At 63.8% G+C, this 19,580-nt stretch overlaps 3 protein-coding genes across 5 annotated transcripts; 2 read left to right on the top strand and 1 right to left on the bottom strand.

The window, feature by feature from the left end:
* Positions 1–3,279: 3,279 nt before the first annotated feature.
* CANT1 (calcium activated nucleotidase 1) lies at positions 3,280–7,131 on the bottom strand. Its single transcript, XM_055797351.1, has 4 exons — positions 7,027–7,131; positions 4,735–5,374; positions 4,287–4,490; positions 3,280–3,823 (listed from the first exon to the last, which is right to left on the bottom strand). Exons 2-4 carry the CDS (start codon positions 5,351–5,353, stop codon positions 3,453–3,455), a joined length of 1,194 nt encoding a protein of 397 aa, XP_055653326.1. The 5' UTR covers positions 5,354–5,374; positions 7,027–7,131; the 3' UTR covers positions 3,280–3,452.
* Positions 7,132–7,211: 80 nt separating this feature from the next.
* C1QTNF1 (C1q and TNF related 1) lies at positions 7,212–13,517 on the top strand. 2 transcript variants are annotated; one of them, XM_055797323.1, is made up of 5 exons: positions 7,214–7,654; positions 7,772–7,940; positions 11,302–11,458; positions 11,555–11,700; positions 12,093–13,517. In XM_055797323.1, exons 3-5 carry the CDS (start codon positions 11,316–11,318, stop codon positions 12,641–12,643), a joined length of 840 nt encoding a protein of 279 aa, XP_055653298.1. In that variant the 5' UTR covers positions 7,214–7,654; positions 7,772–7,940; positions 11,302–11,315; the 3' UTR covers positions 12,644–13,517. The 2 variants fall into 2 exon arrangements, with proteins under 2 accessions (XP_027651821.1, XP_055653298.1); XM_027796020.2 differs by having other exon boundaries at positions 7,212–7,940; positions 12,246–13,517.
* Positions 13,518–14,799: 1,282 nt separating this feature from the next.
* ENGASE (endo-beta-N-acetylglucosaminidase) lies at positions 14,800–19,316 on the top strand. Of its 2 annotated transcripts, none has more exons than XM_055797322.1 (14): positions 14,800–14,990; positions 15,185–15,261; positions 15,363–15,564; positions 15,819–15,967; positions 16,084–16,241; positions 16,351–16,499; positions 16,682–16,847; positions 17,279–17,382; positions 17,607–17,715; positions 17,919–17,992; positions 18,198–18,352; positions 18,454–18,556; positions 18,650–18,764; positions 18,896–19,316. In XM_055797322.1, the coding sequence occupies exons 1-14, from the start codon at positions 14,884–14,886 to the stop codon at positions 19,298–19,300; spliced, it is 2,073 nt and encodes a 690-aa protein (XP_055653297.1). In that variant the 5' UTR covers positions 14,800–14,883; the 3' UTR covers positions 19,301–19,316. The 2 variants fall into 2 exon arrangements, with proteins under 2 accessions (XP_055653297.1, XP_055653296.1); XM_055797321.1 differs by having other exon boundaries at positions 14,802–14,990; positions 17,820–17,992.
* Positions 19,317–19,580: the final 264 nt, after the last annotated feature.

Genomic DNA, 19,580 nt, shown 5'->3' with positions numbered 1-19,580 from the left:
GGTGCTACGGGCATGTGTTGGCAGGGGCAGCCACCACCATGGCCACAAAATCTGCTCCTGAGCCAGCCTCTCACCACAGAGCTGCCCTGCCACGGCTACTCACGTTTGAGGGAGGTGCCAGAGCTGCTTGCCCTCTAGGATGCGAAGAAACAGCAGAAATGTGGGCGGCTGAAGCCAGTCCAAGCCCCACTAGAGCCTGCAGGGAAGCTGTGGGAGGGGACTGCATCCACAGTGCTGGCATGGTGGGTGAAACCTGGTGATGAGGCTCCAGGTCCCCAACTCTGCTGCGGGGCATGCTGCAGATGCTTCAGCAGCAGCCACCAGGAGTCCTGCTGGCCTGGCTGCCCAAGGTGCCGGTTGCTGCCTCATGTCCTGGTATTGCTGGTCGCTTGTGCTGCTCCAAGGGCACCACAGGGCCAAGGGTTGGGAGGCCTAGGGATGCTTCAGCCCAGTCCTGTTTGTGGCGAGGCAGGGGCTGCGGTCCTGTTGCCCACACTGCACCACTGCCCCAGGCCCTGACAGCCTCACAGGCCCCTGACATCCTGCCTGCATGAGGAGGGGGAAGATGGGGTCAAGCCAGATCATTAGGAAAAGGGCCAGCATGGGCAGGCAGGGCAGCTGGTGGAATGGTCTGGGGGTGCAGAGGGACATGGTACAGGAAGGCCCCGCTTCCCAGTGGAGTGCAGAGCTCCCTGCCTGGCTGAGTCCAGGGGACAAGAAGGGGCCACAGAGCAGTGACAGCCACCAGGACAGCTGTGGGGCCAAGACAGGTGCTGTGGAGTCACCAGCCCCGGGCCAGGAGGGTGAGCAAGGCCATGAATGCCTGTGCCAAGTGGAGTGCAGGCAAAGGCAAAGTGGCCAATGTGGCCCATGGCCAGCCGGCACCCAGCGCAGGCTGGGGGGGCACCCTGGGGCAGGTGCTGCATGGCCCCCGAGGCCACATGCACGGGCTGAGGCCAGCTCTGCCCGTGGTGCTGGGGACAGGTCTGTGGCCGGGGTAGGGCTGCCCTGCAGAGACGAGCGTGTCCACTTGCAGCACAGCGCCAGCGTGAGTCATTTTCTGGGCTAAACGAAAACACGTGTCCAGCCTTGTATGCACTCCTCACTCGGCTCACAGAGGTGCTGGACACTGTAAACAGGGGGTGGGGGGGCAGCCTGGCTGGGCTCTTGGGAGGGCCTGTCCCTGCCAGCTCTCTGCACCGTGGGTCCTCCCACCCAACTGCGGCCCAGACACTGTATCAACAGGCCCCCTCCTTCCCCCAGGCAGGGCCAGTCCCCACAGCAGGGCAGTGTCAGGGCAGGCAGGGGAGGTATGGGAGCCAAGCCCACCCCTGAATGGTGGCAGCCAGTCCCAGGTTATCTAAAGCCCACCCTTTTGGCAGGGCTGTCCAAGGGGCAGGGTGTAACAGGGTCCCCTGGCTGCAGGGAGACACTTGGACAGCCCAAACTCATGTTGGTGTCAGCTGTGTCTTGTGCCCAGAGCTACAAGGCAGCTGCTTATGGAGCTGTGCCTGCTGGGTCCCTCTGACAGTGGCTCCACTGGTGGCATCCTCACAGGCACCAACTGCTGCGAGGTTGCCCCGGCATTGCACTGGGCCCATCCCCAGGGGTCCTGACCACAGCCTTGCTCTGGTGGGGAGGGAGGTCCCACTCCCACAGCCAGGGTAGTGGAAGGTCCTGGCACCGCAGTCACCTCGTTCCTTGCCAGCTGCCCTGTGCCCACAGCTCTTTGCTGCCAAATTGGGGGGCAACACAGAGCCAACCATGAGCCCCAGCACCTCACTGGTGTGAAGAACTGCTGCCCTGCCAACTAGGGCAGGGGCTGAGGCAGGGGAGCACAGGCCAGGCCAGGAGCTGCATTCTTGTGGTTAGTGGGGTGGGAAGGAGGCCCTGGGGGCCAGCAGATGCCCATGTTTCACACTTTCGGCTCCCAAGAACTGTGCAAGTTCCTCCTGAGGGGCCACAGGCTGCTGCCATGATTTCACAACACTGCTGGCAAGCTTGGGAAGGGCTCCCTGGCCAGCAAAGCCTGGGGCTGCTGTGAATGCTTCCCAGCTGCTGCAGGCCCCAGGAAGCTAAGCTGGTGCTTCTGGCTCTCCCTCCTATACCAAACATGGAAGCCCTTGGAGCAGGCATGGCCATCTTTTCTGACAGCTCCTGGTGGCTTCTGTCCAGGTCCTGCATCTTCCTGGAGCTGACAGCTTTGGGTCTAGAGGCACCTCTGGGGCCCAAGCCGGCAAAACCACGTACCTCCTTTGGGGTGCGGGCTGGGAATGGCACAGGGCCACGCACAGGGATGTGCCCACATTACAACTGGCTATGGCTGTTGGACCCACCAGTCACCTGGGACCACGCTTGCTTCCCCCAGCCCCATGGGCAGAGCCACCATACCGGTACAGCAGTGCCAGCAGCAGCCCCAGCTGCTGCTACTTGAGACCGCTAAAAGCCCCAGCCCTGGTGCTACTGGTGATGCAGGAACAGCTGCATCCCCCTCAGTGACCGGGCCAGAGGGACACCACCACCGTCCCCCTCCCACGTGGGACCTTCCCCAGAAAAGTGCCCAGGGCTGCCCATCACCGCAGCCATCACCTCACCCAGCTTACAGTAAAAAGGGAAGGAAAATGACCTTCTGGGAAAAAGTCTGATGAAATCCCCCGCAGCTATGACACCATAGATGGCCCTTGCCTGCCCTGGCTGGGACACCATGCCATGCCCCTATCCCCAGCTAGTCACTCTGACCCCAGGAGGGTTAGGAATGGGGCAGGATCTGGTCAATTGCACCCTCAAGGATGCTCCTCCCTATAGGGATGCTTGTCCTCATGTCTCCAGTATATTCCCAGTCAGGTGCTGGGGACACAGATTGGAGGTTCTCCTGCAGGGTGGCCCCAGGACACATTGCCAGCATGGCTAGACCCCAGCGCCTGGCTCAGACCTGCTCCTCCAGGTACTGGGACAGGCCCAGTGCTCCAGCTGGTCACCCCCTCCTCCATTGGGGGAGCACCGCAGCACAGCAGGACACGAGGCAGAGCAGCAGAGCTGGGGCTCAGGCTCCTCCTCAGCTGCAAACCCAGAGCCCAGATGTCAACACAGCCACCGACTCACCGCAAAGGGTTTCTGTCGCAGTTAGGGGCTGGGTGCTAATGGCTGCAGCTCAGGGCCTGCGCAGGGAACTGGCACATCTGGACCACTGTCTGTTTCCTGGACTGGGGCTCACAGCACCCTGTGGTGGCAGTCCCTTGCCACCAGGTGCCACTGCCAAAACACCCACACCACACCTGCTGCAGCAGAGCCAATGCTTTACCAGAGATGCCAAGGCCAACTACAGAGCTGGGAGTGCTGCCCAGCATCCCTCGGGCAAGCCTGGGGCATGTGCCTGGCTTGGAGCATGCTAGCAGGGCCTGCCCCAGCGCCCCTCAGCCTCCCTTGCCCCTCCAGTCCAGTTGAAAAGTCGGTTAAATAAACTCAATGCCCTCGTATTTCACACTGCCAATCCTGGTCTCAGGCAGAAGGAAGCGCCCGTCCAGTGTGAAGGCCATGATGTAGCTAGCAATCTTGCCGTTGTCCTCTTCCGATTTCAGCGCCACAATGATCTGGTCGTCTGTGTCCGGGATGAACTTGAAGGAAGAGAAGCCGTGGGTAGGGACTACCTCACCCACACGTCCCACTGTCACATCCCCAAAGTCTTGAGTAGAGCTCAGCAGCAGGTTGGTGCCTCGCCGCTCATCTGCCTTCTCATTGTATCGCTCATGGCTGGCACGGCGCGGCAGGAAGAACCAGCGCTGCAGGGTGTCACTCCAGGAGACCGACTCGTGGATCAGGTAACCTGCGGCAAGGAGTGGTGTCTGACGGCATGAGGCAGAGAGCACCCACCAGGCTGGGGTGGGTCTGCTCCCCACTTCAAAGGACACCACAGCTGGGGAGGTTGCAGCCCCCAGAGGCAACTGCTGTAAATGTTTCTGCCTTCTCCTGCCCCACTGCCCATGCAGCAGCCCCCCCCAGTCCCTCCCGGAGCTGGGCAGGGGCACCCTGGCACAGCCTCCTCTGCCCAGGGGGCCTGGCTGCCAGGCACAGCACCAGCTAAGTGAACCTCCCACTGCTTGTGGCAGACAGGAGAAAACTGGCCAGGGTCAGCTCTGGCCTCTCTGCCAGGACAGGAGGAGGTCTCTGGCCTCCAGCATCCTTTAAGTCTCACTCCAGTCCCAGTATCTATGGGGAGGGAGACCTCAGCCCTGGGGCCTGCTGAGGGTGTGGGACACAAGGTGGCAGAAGGGAGCCTCACTCAGTACCTGGGGGTCGGATCCCTGCCGCAGCCCTCAGTGCGTTGTAGTTCACCACCCAGTTCTCATGGCCCACGTCGCCCTTGTAGCCGATGACCTTCACCCACTCGGGGTTCTCGTTCACCACCTCCCCCGTTGTTGTGGTCCATTCCTTGCCCAGTCCCCCCACGTAGAGGTGCTCATCCTTCACTGCCAGCCACTCTGCCTTGAAGCCTGCAGTGGAGAGAATGGCATGAGCCAGGGCTCAGCCAGCACAAACATCAGACTGGCCACACTCCCCTGAACACCACACCAGACACCCAGATCCTGGGCACAGCCTCCCAAGTCCCTGGGCAGGATTGCCCCTGTCCCACCCAGGCTTACGGAGTCACAGAAATGGTGCACCCCACCCCAGCGAGCCACAAAGAGCCAAGGGCTTCACTGCTCTGCATCTGCAGGGCAGACTGGTGGAGCTCACCTTTCCCTACTGTGCCATCCCCATCTGGGAGGATCACCCAGGGCACCACCTTGTTGCCTTCAATCTGGTAGACCACTCCTGTCCGGTCATCCACAGCGTACAGCTTCCCATTGAAGACGACCAGCTCTGAGAGCTCCATGCCCCTGCCCTTCTCAGCCAGGTGGGACTGCAGCACGCTCTCGTCTTTGTCCCACTCCACTGTCACGCTGTCCCCGCTGTCTGACAGCACCAGGTAGCCCTTCTTCAGGTAACTGAACCAGGTGTGCTCCTCAGAGCCCCGGGACTGCATGTCCAGGTCCGCAATGACTCCGATGCGGTAGCGCACACCCTCGGAGTTTCTCTGGGGTGGGGACAGCGGGTAGGTGTCATTGTAGCGGTCCCCTGTGTGCAGGCTGAGCTGCCAGTTGTGAGGATTGGGTGGACCATGCCGCGCTGGTGAGGACCGGTGCAGGCAGAAGAGCAGCAGCACAATCCCCACACAAGCTGATGACAGCACGATGGCCTTCCAGCGCAGTCGAAAGCGGGGATCAGCACCCTTGGTCATGGACGCGAGGACAGGTAGACCACCCACGCTGATCCGGAGGGGGCTCATAGACTCATGGCAGGGCGGGATGGGCATCAGACTTGGGGCAAGGAGAACCTGGTGGAAAAAAGGGAGGAAGCAGGTCAGGGAGCTGGAGCCTGGTGCTGCACCGAGCTCAGGGGGCTGCAGGGCATGGCCGCAAGGGAGAGGTGAGGGACCTCACCCCCTCTCCTGCAGCAGGAGAAGGTGCTGCTGCCTCAAGCAGGGAAGGAGGCTGCTTTGCTGCTGAGGGCACTCTCAGCCCCTTCCCACCTCAACCCTGCTCTGCCCTCCCAGACCAGAACAAGCCACAAGCCCCAAAGTGTTGGCAGGCATGCATGACCTGCTCAGCACCTCTACCTGCCCCAGGGTCCATAGTAACCCTGGGCGAGTCCCCAGGACCTGTACTTGGGTGTCCTGCTGAGCAGCGTTCCTGCACAGCCCCAGGAGGGAGTTCCCCTCCAGCAGCAAGAACAACCCTTGGTGTCTATGGAGTGGCTAGCCGGCCTGTCCCAGCTCCCACAGCCCCCAGGAACCAGCCCTGCTGCTGAGCAGTAGGCATGTCCCCAGGCCCCACAGAGACACCAGGAGACACGTGGCAGCTCCGCCCGAGCAGGATGCCAATGCTTGAGCAGGAAGTGCAGCACCTGGGTTCAAGGGACAAACACCAGAACTTGCCGAGCCTTGAAGCTGCAGTAGCCTCTACCAGGTCTGCCCACTGTCATGGTGTCTCCTCTGGGCATGACTCATATGTGGGTACCCTCAGCCCACCCTGCGCTGTGCCCACCCACAGGGCCAAGGTGCCAGAGCAGTGCCTCTCCCTGCAGCACAGGGGATGTGGCAGCTCCCTGGGCTCCTGCAGATGGACTATACCAGGCTGTGCAGGGAGCGAGCAGCCCCCAGGCACTGGAAGCTGCCCCATCACCCCGTGCCATGCAGCACAGGGCAAGGACCCCCAGCCTGGGGCAAGGCAGAGGGGTGCCCAGCTGCCAGCCCAGGCCTGTCACCGGCTGTGGTGGGGCCCCGGGCCTGGCGCTGGGCACGGGCCGTGCTCCCCACAAGCAGCCATGCCACGGGGCTCTCAATGTGCCTTTCAGCAGCCAGAGGGGTGAACAGAGGCTGCATTGAGCATGGGAGGCCGAGCCCGGGCAGGCGGGTGTGCTCCTGGCCACGGCCGGGACACAGAGGAGCCCACGAGGGACGGCTGCTCGCCCCGGGGCGCCGCCACAGCGGGGTAAAAACCCTGCAGGGGAGGGGGGGCAGTGCTCCTCCGTTCTGCTACGATCCCGGAGCACCGCCCTCGGCAGGGCCCTGGGGACCCCGCTCAGTGCACTGGTCCCCACTGTGGCTGTAGGGACGCCAGCACCTGCCCTGAGCACAGCTACGTGGCCCTCTCCCCCCGGGCATGGCCACGGGGACGCCCCCAGCCGGCACGGACACGGGGACCCTCGGGCCCTCCGGGCACGGGGACCCCCGAACCCCCTACTCGGAGCGAGCTGCCGGGAAGCCGATGCCCCGCCCGGCCTGAGCGGGGCCTTAAGGGCCTCCGCGCCCCCTGGACCCTCTGCCGCGGGGCACAGCCTCGGCGCCTCCGGTGTTCCCCCCGAGCAGAGTGCTCTGTGCCCGCGGTGCTCCCGCCCCAGCCCGGCCCGGCGGGCCCCCTCCCCACAGGCCCGGCCCCGAGGCCCCGCAGCGCGGTTCGCGCCCCCCGCCCCGGTGTCCCCACTCACCGCGGCGCCGCCCCGAGCGTAGCCGCCCGCCCCCCGCACAGCCACCGCCTACGGCTCCCGGCAGCCCCCGCGCGCCGCCACGGCGGCCGGCAGCGGCCAAATCACTGCGGCCGCAGCGGAACGACAACTCCCATCAGCCCTCGCGCGTCAGTGCCGCGCTGCGCCGCGGGGGCTGCTGGGAGCTGCAGTCCACCCCGCGGCCTGCTTCGTGCCCGAACCGGGCCGGGCACGGCGACAAAGGACCGGTCAGCCCCGACCGGCCCCGGCCCCCCGCACACGTGCTGTTGGAACCCAGCGATGGGCGGGGGGGCCGCAGGGCGCGGGCTGAGCCGGCTCTGCGGAGTGGTGTCTCCTGCGGCCCAGCCTCGGGTGGGCATGTCCCCGGGTGCAGCCCCCGGTGCAGGCAGGCCCCAGCCCGCGGCTCCTGACACACCAGCGTTAACTGGGACGGGCCCCGTGTCCCCCCAGCACTTGGGGTGCAGGGAGTGGGGCCAGGTCCTGCCCAGCGCTGTGGGACACGTGTGTGTGTCTGGCTGTCTGCGAAAGGTCCCAGCGAAGCCCCTGGCATGTGCTGCTGCCATTCCCTGACCTTGGGCCAGCGCTGGTCATGGCTGCAGGCCCGGTGCTGGTAGGCGCTGGGAGCACACATGGTTAACGCCAGCCGCCCGCGCTGCTGGGCTCACATCTGGCAGTGGGAGGGCTGCACGCCTGGTCCTGCTCCTCTGCTGCCTCCTTTACTTTCTAGAAAGTGCATTTCCGCCCAGGCCAGAGGAGGAGAAGAGGCTGCTGGAGTGGGAGGCAGCCGATCCGCTGCAGGCAGGCTCTGCCCCGTGCCTGGGGGCTGGCAGGGCAGCACAGAGGGATGCTCTAGGGAAGGCAAGGCAGCACCAGGAGGGAGCAACTCTGCCCCGGAGGTAGGTAGGGGGCAGGTTTGGGGGAGGGCCCTGCAGGCCTAGGACCAGCACCTTATTGTGTACCCATTTGCAGGTGCTGTCAGGGCACAGCAGCACTGGTGTGGATTCACTCATGAGGTGGCTCCACCTCACTGGTCGCATGGGTGCCCTGGGGCATGTCCAGCAGCGGTGACCAGGGTCCCCCCTATCCAGTCCGGTCAGTTGAGTGAGGACCCTGCCCTGCCTGCGAAGGGGTGGTGGGGACCACAGGGCTGAACCCCACAGTCTGGGGTCACAGCCTGACCCACAGCAGCTTGGCAAGGACAGACGCTGGGAGGTGGTTAGTGCTGGAACTTGCAGCACAGGCTTGACCCAGCACAGATCCACCGCAGCTCCCCCAGCCCTGTGCCCCAAAAAACAGACCCTATGAGCACATAAAACCCAGGGCCAGGCTGTCCCCAGGCATGTGCAGGGGACAGGGACGTGGTAGCTGCTGGGGTCCCTAGGACAGCATCTGGCTGGTGCTGCAGGAGCTGGAAGGCTGCAACCACCCTGCTGGTCCTTCACCACAGCTGCTCCACACAGCTCCCACGCTGCTGCCTGCTGGGTCTGTGCTGCTCTGGGGGCACAAACAGCTCTGCAGCCATTCCAGCTGCTGCACCAAAAGGCAGGGGGAAGCCATCCCACCAGCATGACCCCAGAGGCAACGCAGCTCCAGCTGCTGCAGCTTGGGGAGGGCTCTATCCACCACCCTGAGCCAGTAGGATGAGGTGAGTGTGTAGGTCCTGCTGCCTCCATGCCGCCCACTGCTCTGAGCCCCTTCAACCCCTCCCAAGGGTTTGCTTGTTTCATTCTTGTCTTTATCACCATCTAGGATGTATTTCAGGATGTTTTGACTTGCAGTCACAAAGCTTTAGCAGCCACTTAATTTAAATCTCCAAACGGCTCCTGGAAAGCATCCAATCCTGACAGGAAAAACACCATCCCTTCAGCAGGGCTGTATATGCCTGTGCATACATAGGCACCTCCTGCCCGGTGCGCCTGCGGACATGTGTTCAGGGGCCCAGTGAGCCCTGCATGCTGCTGCTGGGTGCACCATGCCACTGACAGCACTCTGTGTGCACAGGACACTCGCCTCCATTTCCAGCCCTATGACAGCCTGGGAAGCATGCTGCCTTTCTCAGTGGGAATTTTCTGGTGAAGGATTTCTTCTCCTTGTGGAGCAGTTCCCTACAAAGCTGCATTTTCCCTAGGGTTGAGCCTGCTTTGGGTCTCAGGGAAAATGTCTGGTTTGATGGTCCCAGAGCTGAGGGAAAGCCACGGGTTTCCCAAAACACCAGCAGGCTGTGTGCCATGCTCTCTGGCATGTGGCTGGCATAACTGGAGGCCAAGCAGGGTGAAGAGAGCCAGGGCCAAGGCTCTCCTGGATGATATCTGCTCACAAGCCCCTGACTGGCCTCCTCCTTGCTTCTATCCATGGATCCGCTTCTCCCCTGACAACAGAGCTGAGCATGGGCAGGCACCAGGCCAGGGCACAGAGGATGCGGTGCCAGGCTGCCCACACACAGTGCCCACAGCCCTGCCTCTCCCCATAGCCGGCAGCACAGCAGGACTTGGGCAGAGATAACAGGGCGAGAGACAGAGCAGGGAGGGACACAAGCTGGGACACAGGCACCGAGAAAAGTGTGTGAGGGAACAGGCCCTCTGCAAAGGATTGAAGCAGTAGCAAAGCCCTTTGGAGCCTTCCCCCATCCCTCCACCTAGTCCCAGTGAAGGTGACTCACAAGCCAGGCATCCATCCTGGCCTCAAACACCCTCTGCTGGAGCATGCCTGCCCAGTCTCCTGTTCCCACCGGTCCTCTGACCCCACCAGCCCCTGTGCTCGGGGGACAACAGTCTGCCTGGGGGCTGGCTCAGTGATCGCTGACTGAGGACCCTGGTGTTTGGAAAGCGGGTGTTCACCAAAACAACAGGATTCTGCCCCAGAATCCTTCCCCTTGGCCTGGCCCACCCCCAGGACGAAGGGCTGTGCTGTGTGGGGCCCTTTGCCCCTTGGGGCAGGGGATCTAGGATCCCTGCAGAACCTGGAGAGCACAGCCAGGTAGTGCAGGGGGAGGCTGTTTGGGGAGGGGAGAAAGGCAAAGGATGTGCCACTTCGGGGAGGCACCTGACAGTACAGGAGTCAGCAGCCTTCTCCATCCCAGCGCTGCAAGGCCCCATCATGGCAGGGTGTGGGACCAGGCAGCCCACACCTGCAGCCCTGTGCCAGCCAGCTGTGCCCCAGCACCACCTCAGACCCCGCGGTTGCACGATGCCAAGCAGCCGGGCAGTGCTGCACATGTGTTTGGTCGTGACCATCCTGGCGCCTTCAGAGCCACAGGGCCAGGTGTGGGGTGTGCCCAACCCCACATCTCCAGCAGATAAGGCTGTGATAAGATGAGGAAGGGCAGCAGGGCTGCCTGGGCTGGGCCATGGTGCCACCAGCTACTGCAAATATTAGCTTTGGCCCCATGCAGGAATCGGGGGTGCCAGGAAGTTTTCTCCCTGTTGCAACTGGCTCCCAGCTGGGGCTGCCAGCCCACATCCACATCTCCAGAGAAGTGGGTCTGGCCTCCTTGCAAGCCCTCACACTGAGGACCAAGAGATGGCAGCTCCTGGGGCACAGAAGCCCCTTTCCTGGGGTCTGTGCAGCCTGTGCTGCAGGCATCCTTGCAAGCTGTGGTGTAGGAGGGATGCAGGCACCCTCCCCAGGCAGGGCTGGGGTTCCCCCACAATAGGCAGGGCTGCACCCTGACATTTGCCCTGTGGCACCTGGAGCTACCTGTAATTTTTTTGGGTGCTGAGACCCCAAGTTGCCATTTTTGGGCATCCTTGGGAGGCAGCTAAAGCCAGGCTGAGTAGGAGCAGCTATGTTTGGCCCAGGGCTTAGACAGTCAGCCAGAGGCTGCTGCTCTGCTCTGCCCTTGGCTCCCCGGGTAATTTTTTCTTCCATGCATGCCAGGGCTCTGGGGGCTGCACAGCCCCATCTCTTAGCAGGACCAGAGCCCCTGCACTGCTCCAAACTTGGGTCTCCCCAGGCACTCACTGGAGTGTCACCAAGGCACACAGCCTAGCTAGAAGCAGCTATTTAGGTACAGATGGTCCCTGCAGTTGGAAGAGATGCACATGCCCATGCTGCGGGCTCTGCTGGGGAAGGGTTGCTGCAAGAGCAGCTTTTTGGGGCTGGAAACACATCTGTGCCCTGTCTGGGGCCGCATAGTGCATCAGGTCCTGTCCTGGGGACAGTGCAGGGCACTGCCAGGCTAGTGTGGCAGGGCATCTCTGAATCTTCCAGCTCTGCCAGGCCTTGCTGTCCCCCTCAGCTATCCCTGGCATCTCACAGGGCACTGCCACAGCATGGAGGGGCTTTGGGCGCCCAGTGTCCTGCTGCTTTCCTGCCTGCTGCTGCCCTCTTCTGCAGGGAGCCAGCTCAGCCCCAGCCCCGACCAGCGTTTGCAGATGGACCCCAAGGAGACACCGCCCCAGCACCATGCTGCCAGGTGAGGGGACCCCGGGGCCAGGGCAGCTGTGACACCCCCAAGGGCCTCAGCCCCCACCCGTAGCTCCCTGTTGCGCTTTGCTTTCTGCCCTCCTAGGGCCATCCAGGAGCAGAAGGCTGGCAGTGCCCAGGAGGGGCTGCCCCCACAGCCCCGCTGTGTTCGCTGCTGTGAGCCGGCCGACCAGCGCTTCTCCTACACCCAGTACCAGCCCCTGCCTCAAATCAACATGACCATCCTGAAAGGTGAGAGCTGTCAGGGCCCCACACTGCAGCAATGCTCATGGCCAAACCTGCAGCCCCGGCACTCCATCAGCCTGCCTGGTCTGCCAGCATCCTCCCAAGGCCAGCACAAAGCTGGGCTCCCAGTGCTGGCTCTCTGGGATGCCAGTCTTGCACGAACTGGGAGCAAGAAGCAGAGGCTGGTGCCTGTGGTCCAGCACCCTGCACAGACAAAGGGGCAGTGGGCAGGAGCCATTGTGGGGTGTGAGCTGCTCCTGTGCTGGTGGGCTCTGGGCAGGGCTGGTGGGGGGGGCGTCCCTGCTGTCTCCATCCTTTTCTGCCAGGCAAAGGGGTTTCCAGGGTTCAGACATGGCACCCGCCTCTGACAGTGCAACTCTCCCTCCTGCTTTGCCCAGGCGAGAAAGGGGACCGCGGTGAGCGAGGCATGCAGGGCAAGTTTGGCAAGACAGGGGTGGCCGGCAGCCGAGGCCACGCAGGGCCCAAGGGACAGAAGGGCAGCATGGGCGCCCCAGGGGAACGCTGCAAGAGCCACTACGCTGCCTTTTCAGTGGGCCGCAAGAAGCCCCTGCACAGCAATGACTACTACCAGACCCTCATCTTCGACACACAGTTTGTCAACCTCTATGAGCACTTCAACATGTTCACGGGCAAGTTCTACTGCTACGTCCCTGGGATCTACTACTTCAGCCTCAACGTGCACACCTGGAACCAGAAAGAGACGTACCTGCACATCATGCGCAATGGGGCAGAGATGGTCATCCTTTATGCCCAGGTGAGTGACCGCAGCATCATGCAGAGCCAAAGCGTCATGTTGGAGCTGCAGGAGCAGGATGAGGTCTGGGTGCGGCTCTACAAGGGCGAGCGTGAGAATGCCATCTTCAGCGATGAGTATGACACTTACATCACCTTCAGCGGCCACCTCATCAAGTACAGCGGGGACCCCTGAGCACCTGGTCCACCCTGCTCCTCCTCCCCTGGGGCAGATGTCTGAGGAGCCCCAGCTGCCCTCTTGCCCCAGGCATGCCACCCACCATTAAGCTGTTAGCCCTTCCACATGCTACTACTGCCAGCAGCTGCACCAGTGTGTGAATGCCCCCATGCCCAGCTCCTCGAGGCTGAGCCTATGTACCTGGAAGAGTCAGAGCCATTTCCAGCCTCTGCTGCATTTGTGACCTGGCAAGCAGTCACTCGCCTGGGGCAGGTAGGGAACTCATCCCCACCTGTGCCTGTGTCAGAGCTGGGTTTGCTGGGGCACAGTCAGTTGTGGCAATGGCTGTGAGCTTGTGTTTGGGGTTTGCTTGGCAGCGCCCTGGTGAGAGGCAGCGCAGATACACACACCGTCTTTTTCCCTTGCCCCCTCTTGCACCATGCCATGTGCGGCAGGCTCCTTCTGCAAAAGAGCAGAGGGTGCTCAGCACCCAGCAGGAAAGGCAGTAAAACCACTAAGGGCCCCTCTCTCTGCAGAGCTGGGTCCCAACAGCACAGATATTGCAGCACAATGGTGGGTACCCTCTGTGCTGAGCCTCCCCAAGTGCTCCCATGGGGGAGCAGATTGTATCTGTTCCCCTTTGCAAGTCCCTATTGCAGTTCCCTCCGCCGCAGCCTCTGCTGGGTGCCGATGCTACCAAGGAGGGGTTGGCACCTTGCCGGCAGCCCTGGGTGCGAGGCCTCAGCTGCTTCCTCTTCAGTTAAATTATCTGCTGGCTAGGCTTTGTATTTTTTGTAGATGCAATAGCAAAGCAGGGCCTGGGACAGTGTGCTGCCCACCACTCTCTGTACAGCTTGTGACCACATTAAACACCCCACAACTTTAAATCCTACTCACACTTTCAGTGTCCTCTTGTGTTGTGTGTGCAGAGGCTCTGTGCAGCTTAGGGCAGGTTCCCACTGCCAGGGTGTGGGGGCTCCCCAAGAGCTACAGGCTGGCACCGTACTGCCCAGCCAGTGGTGGGAAGGGAAGGGCAGCTGGTCCCAGGAGAGCCAGGGAGACCTGAGCCAGGCCTGCAAAGGCCAGCAGCTCCCTAAGGGTGGGGAGCTGAGTGCAGTAACAGACCCATCAGCCTGTGAGCAGGGTGGGCTGTGGGTGGTGACCAGGTTTACCAAGAGTCCTGATCATCCAGCAAGTCCACAGTGATGAAATGGGCCTGAGATCAAGCTGGGAAGCCTGTGGTCAGAGGCTGGATTGGTGGGTCTGTGACTGGGCAGAGCAGGGCTGTAGCTGCAGGGCTGTGGCTGTGGCTGTAGCTGCAGAGCAGCATCCCATCCACCCAGCACAACAGGGAGAGCTCAGGGCTGAGCTTAAAGTGACCTCATGGTGGGTGGAGGGTGGGCGGATGGTGGGTGGTGAGGCTGGTCAGGCTGTCTGGAGCTGGTGGTGCCTGCAGGGCCCCTGTCCTGCTGTCCCCGCAGGGCTGGTCCCAGGGACCCAGCAGGACAGCGGGAGGCAGCTCGGCCCCCCCTCCCAGCCACATGGTGAGGGCAAAGTCCCACGGCAGCCTCCAGCCCCACGGATGGCAGGCAGGGCTGGGGCTGCTGGCAGGTGGCATGAGTTGAGGGGGCTGCCTCCTTGGGGTGGCCGCCAGCCTGGGAACCAGCTGTGTCCCAGTCTGCCCAGCAGGGCCTGTCCAGGGACACACATCACATCCCAGCACACATGTCCCATCCCACCACACACAGTCCATTCTGGGACATGTGGCCCCATCCCAGGGCATGCAGCATGTCCCATCCTGGGAGACATGTCCCCATCCCAGAACACATGTCCCATCCTGGGAAATACATCCCCCATCCTGGGACACACAGTCCATCCCAGGACATATGGCCCCATCCCAGGGCATGCAGCCCATCTCAGGACACATGTTCCATCCCGGAACACAACCCCATTCCAGGACACATATCCCTGTCCCAGGACACACATCCCCATCCCGGGACACACGTCCCATCCCAGGACACGTGGCCCTGTCCCAGGGCACGCAGCCCATCTCGAGACACATTTCCCACCCTGGAAGACACGTCCTCACCCTAGAACACGTCCCACCCCGGGACTCCAGGCGCAGGCGGCGGCGGCGGGGCGGGCACTGGGGGCGGTGCGGGGCCGGGCCGGGGCGGGCGGAGCTCCGGGGCGGTGCCCCCGGCCGGGGCGGGCCGTGCGGTGCCGGCGCCGTCGGAGCGGGCAGCGGCGGCAGCGCCATGGCGGCGGCGGCGGCGCAGGAGGGCCCGGCACGGCGCGGGAAGCGGGCCGGGACTGAGGCGCCAGCGGAGGCCGAGGCGGAGCGGGCCGAGCGGCGGCGGCGGAGGTGGGCGGCGGGCGGCGCGCCGGGGCCGGGGCCGGGGCCGGGGCCGGGGCCGGGGCCGGGGCCGGGGCCGGGGCCGGGGCCGGGGCCGGGCTGGGCTGGGCTCGGCGGCGCTGGCCGCGGTGCTGGCCCGGCGCCGGGGGCAGGGGGCCTACGGGACAGGGGGCTGCCCGGCCGTCACCCCGCTCCCCGGGCAGCTTCCAGCCGGCGGCGGAGCCCCGGGGAACCACCGTCCTGCACGACACCGTCAGCGCCCGCCCGCAGCCCCTGCCAGGTGAGGCACGGCGGGAACGGTGCCCCCGGGTCCCCCCGGCCCTCCCCGGGCCGGTGCTGAGCCGCACGGGTTCCCCGCTGACCAAGTCCCCCCTGACCCAGCGAGGCACTTCGATACCAGCACGACAGAGCCCATCAGCTTCTCCTTGTCCGGCCTGGAGGAGCTGCTCTCCTGGCAGCCCGACAGCAACGACGACTTCAACGTCTCCGCTGTGCCGCTGGCAGAGCGCCAGCCCCCGCTGGGCAGCCAGAGGCCCCGGACGCTGGTGTGCCACGACATGCGCGGCGGGTACCTGGAGGACAGGTACGTGCTGAGCAAAAGGGAGATGTGGCAGCAGAGCTCAACATCTCAAATCCCAAACCCCTTTGGCTTCTGCTTGATTTGTTCCCTGCCGGCTTAGCCGGAGAATGGTGGCCTTGCCCAGGCCAGCCCTGGCTGGGGTCTGCGGGGGTGGCTTAGTGCCACAGCTGGGCGTGAGTCATGCCCCTTCCCAGCCCCACAGCCGTCTGCTAGTGTTCTTTCCGCATTGCCCAACTTGCCTCTTTCTGCCGCTGCAGGTTCATCCAGGGCTCAGCCACACGCAACCCCTACGTCTTCTACCACTGGCGGTACATTGATGTCTTCATCTACTTCAGCCACCACACTGTCACCATCCCGCCCGTGTGCTGGACCAATGCGGCGCACAGGAATGGTGTCACTGTGCTGGGTGAGGGCAGGACCAGCTGCAGGGCTGGGGGCTGCAGGACTGGGCTGGGGAGAGCCCCAGGAGCATGGGGGGTTTGCCAGGGCACGTGGCTGACACTGCTCTCACCGCCTGCCCAGGCACATTCATCACGGAGTGGACGGATGGGGAGAAGCTGTGTGAGTCATTCCTGGCTGGTGGGGAGGAGGCGTACCACGCTGTGAGCGAGCAGCTGGCCCGCATTGCCCAGCACTACCGCTTCGACGGCTGGCTGGTCAACATAGAGAACATGCTGAGTGTGAGCATTTGCACCCTGCCCTCCCTGCCTCCTCCCCTGCCCTCAGGCTGCTCTTGTGCAGGACCCCTTGCCTGCCCCATGCCAACCTGTCCCTGCTGTCCCCTGGCAGGCAGCAGCGGCGAGGAACCTGCCCGCCTTCCTGCGGCACCTGACGGTGCAGGTGCACAGCGCCATGCCAGGGGGGCTGGTGATCTGGTATGACAGCGTCCTGCAGAACGGCACGCTGAGATGGCAGAATGAGCTGAACGAGGAGAATAGGTGAGGCTGGGCCCTGTCCCATCACCTTGCCCAGGCAAAACTGGCCCTGGGTAGAGGTGGTGTGAGCCCACCCCAAACCCAGCTCTTGAGGGTGCTCAGGGCATGGCCTGCACAGCCCTTGGTGGGGTGGTCTGTAGGGACAGCCACAGTATCTGTCCTGCCACCCTCACCCTCGTTCCCAGGGTGTTCTTCGACGCCTGTGATGGGCTGTTCACCAACTACAACTGGAAGGAGGAGCACCTGGAGCGCACATGCGGGCTGGCTGGGCCACGCCGCACCGATGTCTATGTTGGCATTGATGTCTTTGCCCGTGGGGACGTGGTCGGTGGTGGCTTCGACACTGACAAGGTGGGTGTGCCAGGACCGGGCTGTTGTGACGGAGGGAAGTCTGCTGATCACTCATATTGAGTGACTGTGTCTTCCCTCCGTCGCGACACCGGGCCAGAGTGGGACCCTGGGCCTCCCTCCAGTGCAAGGCTCTGAGCCCCAACCAATGGCCATGCCGTGCCATGCTGTGCCGTGCCGCACTACACCACTAACCTGGGGTCATAGAGGCAAGGAGCAGGGGAACCTGGAGCCACTGGGCTGCCAGCCATGCATGGAGAGGGAGCCAGGGGATCCCAGTGCTGCAGTCCCTGGGGTGGGAGATGCCGCAGCACATCCCCATGGTGTTGTCCTGCCTCACCACGGGGCCAGTGGGACCTGGGGGAGTGGGGACATGACAGGTTACAAGGTGACTGCCTTGCCCAGCCCATGCTGCTCACTGCTCATCTCTGCAGTCCCTGCGCCTGATCCGCCAGCATGGCCTCTCTGCAGCCATCTTTGCTCCTGGCTGGGTCTACGAGCACCTGGGGGAGGAAAACTTCCTGCACAACGAGAACAAGTGAGGGCGGCTCAGTGGAGCTGGGGCTGTTGGGGGGAGAATGGGCCAGGAGCTCCACAGGCCCGGAGTGCTGTGGGGCAGTGGGACAGGGCTGTTGGGCGACTGTGGCTGCTGGCCAGGGCCAGGCTCGCCCTGCTCTGCCCCAGCTCAAGTGATGCCCGAGGCCGTGCTGGGGCAGTGGCTGTAGCAGGGGTCTCAGCTCTGACACCCACCTTTTCCTCCAGGTTCTGGGGCTCGCTGTCTGAGTACCTGCCCACGCACAGCATCTGCACACTGCCCCTCACCACCTCCTTCAGCCTGGGCATGGGCACCAGCAGGTTCCTGGCTGGGATGGTGAGTGTGGGGTGATGGCTCAGCTGCAGCTGGGCAGGGGTGGGCTGGGCAGGGGGGTCCCTGCTCCTGGCTGCCTGCCTGGCCCAGCTCGCCCTGTCCTGCAGGAGGAAGAGGCTGGCCCCTGGTATGACCTGAGTGCGCAAGAGATCCAGCCGCTCTACCCAGAGCACAAGGGCCGGCTGAGCACCAGCTGTTGTCTGCAGGATGCCTGGTGCGGGGGCAGCTCCCTGAGGCTGCAGGGGACCATCCCTGCTGGCGAGGAGCGTGTGGCCATCCGGTGAGTTGGGGTGAAGCCCCCTTGCCATCTCCTCAGTGCTGGGCTGGCATCGTGCTGGCCAGGCAGGGCTGTGTGGCCCTGGGACCTCGTGGTGAGTGTGCCATGGGGCTCGCTGCCTGCACCACCCAGCAGATCTAACCTGATCCATCTTCTTTTTCTCTCCTCTCTCTCTCTCTTTCTTTCTGGGTGGATTTGGGGTCATCAGCCTTTTCTCTTTGCAGATGCTGGCACCCCCGAAGCTCCTCCTGACCATGGTCTACAAGCTGGAGGGGCCGCACCCTGATGAACTGATGGTTGCGCTGGAGCTCACCACCTGGGACTCGCGTACCTGCCACGAGGGCAACATCACCTCCCTGCCGGGTGAGGACCCTACCCCCTCTGTGCTCTCTGCAGTAAGCACCTACTGCAGGGCATGGGACCAGCTCAGCCCCTTGCCCCCCTGACCCTACTTCTTCTGGCAGAGCCCAACAGCCGCCATCACCCCCGGTTCCTCCCGGCACCCCCACCCCGCCTCGCCGAGCTGCTTGCTGCCTGCGACCGCAGCTCCCATGGCTGGACTGGCCGGTGAGTGCCCTGCTGGCTCTCTGTGCCCATGGGAAGGTGTGGGTGCCTTGGGGCCCCCCCAGCACTGTGCCCGCTCTGCCCCTTCACTCTCAGGTGCTACGAGCTGGACCTGCAGGACTGCAGCCTGCGAGACCTCTCCCTGCTCTTGTCCTGCCACCAGCCCAGCCTGCAGGAGACCCCCTTCACATGCCTCCTCGGAGAGATCCGGGTGAGTGCCCACCACTGCCGGTTGGGAGCCATCCATCCCGGTGCTGCCCCACGCTGCCCCGCGCTGGGAGGGTGGGTGGGCACCCACTGCTTTTGGTCCCAGCCCCCATGGTTCTGTGGTTCCCTCGGCAGGTGCTGGATGCAGCCAGTGTGGTGGCCTCCCCGCCACAGGTGCAGAGCCTGACAGCCTCGCAGCTCTGGTGGCAGGAGGGCCCAGAGGCGAAGCAGCTCTCTCTCAGCCTCACCCTCCGCTGGGCATTCCCACCCAACCGCGCCAGCTGCTTCCGCATCCTCAGCCAGGGTGCCCGGTGCCGCGAGGGCCAGACGCCGCTGCAGCTCCTGGGGCTGGCGCACGCCTGCCTGTACCGTGTCGTGGGCCTGGTGGTGCCGCAGCCAGCGGCCGGCCAGTCCTGCCGGCTAGAGCTGCTGGTGGAGCCGGTGCTGCGTGATGAACTGCCCGTGGACCCCGACTGCTGGGGGCGGCTGGTGCTGGTCTACTCTGAGCCGGCCAGCAGCACCAGCCGAGACGGGCATTAAAGGCAAGCGTGGTGCAGCCCCGCGTCCTTGTCTCTTCCATGCTGGCGGGTGGGCTGTGTGCAGGGGGCTTCAAGAGTGGAGGCTGCATTTCATCATCCTGCTTTGGTGGGTCCCTCTCTTCTCCCACCACTGTGGCTGGGCTCAGCCCTCACTGTGGGGACCCACTGGGTGCTGGCCAGGGCCCTGCGACAGGCTGCCTAGGGACTCCCCCAGCTCCTGCAGCCCTCACTGCCTGCAAGCTGCATGCAGCCAGGCTGGCAGTGCCTGCCCTGAGATGTCC

Source organism: Falco peregrinus, chromosome 2 (genome assembly GCF_023634155.1).
Source record: "Falco peregrinus isolate bFalPer1 chromosome 2, bFalPer1.pri, whole genome shotgun sequence".
Lineage (NCBI taxonomy): Eukaryota > Metazoa > Chordata > Aves > Falconiformes > Falconidae > Falco > Falco peregrinus.
This window is presented reverse-complemented; position numbering and strand designations above follow the sequence as displayed.

Bases quoted from the DNA above. Each gene is read 5' to 3' on its own strand.
- C1QTNF1 (XM_055797323.1), top strand. From the start codon at position 11,316: ATGGAGGGGCTTTGGGCGCCCAGTGTCCTGCTGCTTTCCTGCCTGCTG. The intron at 11,459-11,554 runs GTGAGGGGACCC...CTGCCCTCCTAG, and splicing joins CCCCAGCACCATGCTGCCAG to GGCCATCCAGGAGCAGAAGG. The intron at 11,701-12,092 runs GTGAGAGCTGTC...TGCTTTGCCCAG, and splicing joins CAACATGACCATCCTGAAAG to GCGAGAAAGGGGACCGCGGT.
- CANT1 (XM_055797351.1), bottom strand. From the start codon at position 5,353: ATGCCCATCCCGCCCTGCCATGAGTCTATGAGCCCCCTCCGGATCAGC. The intron at 4,491-4,734 runs GTGAGCTCCACC...TCTCCACTGCAG, and splicing joins GGATGGCACAGTAGGGAAAG to GCTTCAAGGCAGAGTGGCTG. The intron at 3,824-4,286 runs GTACTGAGTGAG...TCCTTGCCGCAG, and splicing joins GGCAGGGATCCGACCCCCAG to GTTACCTGATCCACGAGTCG.
- ENGASE (XM_055797321.1), top strand. From the start codon at position 14,884: ATGGCGGCGGCGGCGGCGCAGGAGGGCCCGGCACGGCGCGGGAAGCGG. The intron at 16,242-16,350 runs GTGAGCATTTGC...GTCCCCTGGCAG, and splicing joins ACATAGAGAACATGCTGAGT to GCAGCAGCGGCGAGGAACCT. The intron at 18,353-18,453 runs GTGAGGACCCTA...TTCTTCTGGCAG, and splicing joins CAACATCACCTCCCTGCCGG to AGCCCAACAGCCGCCATCAC.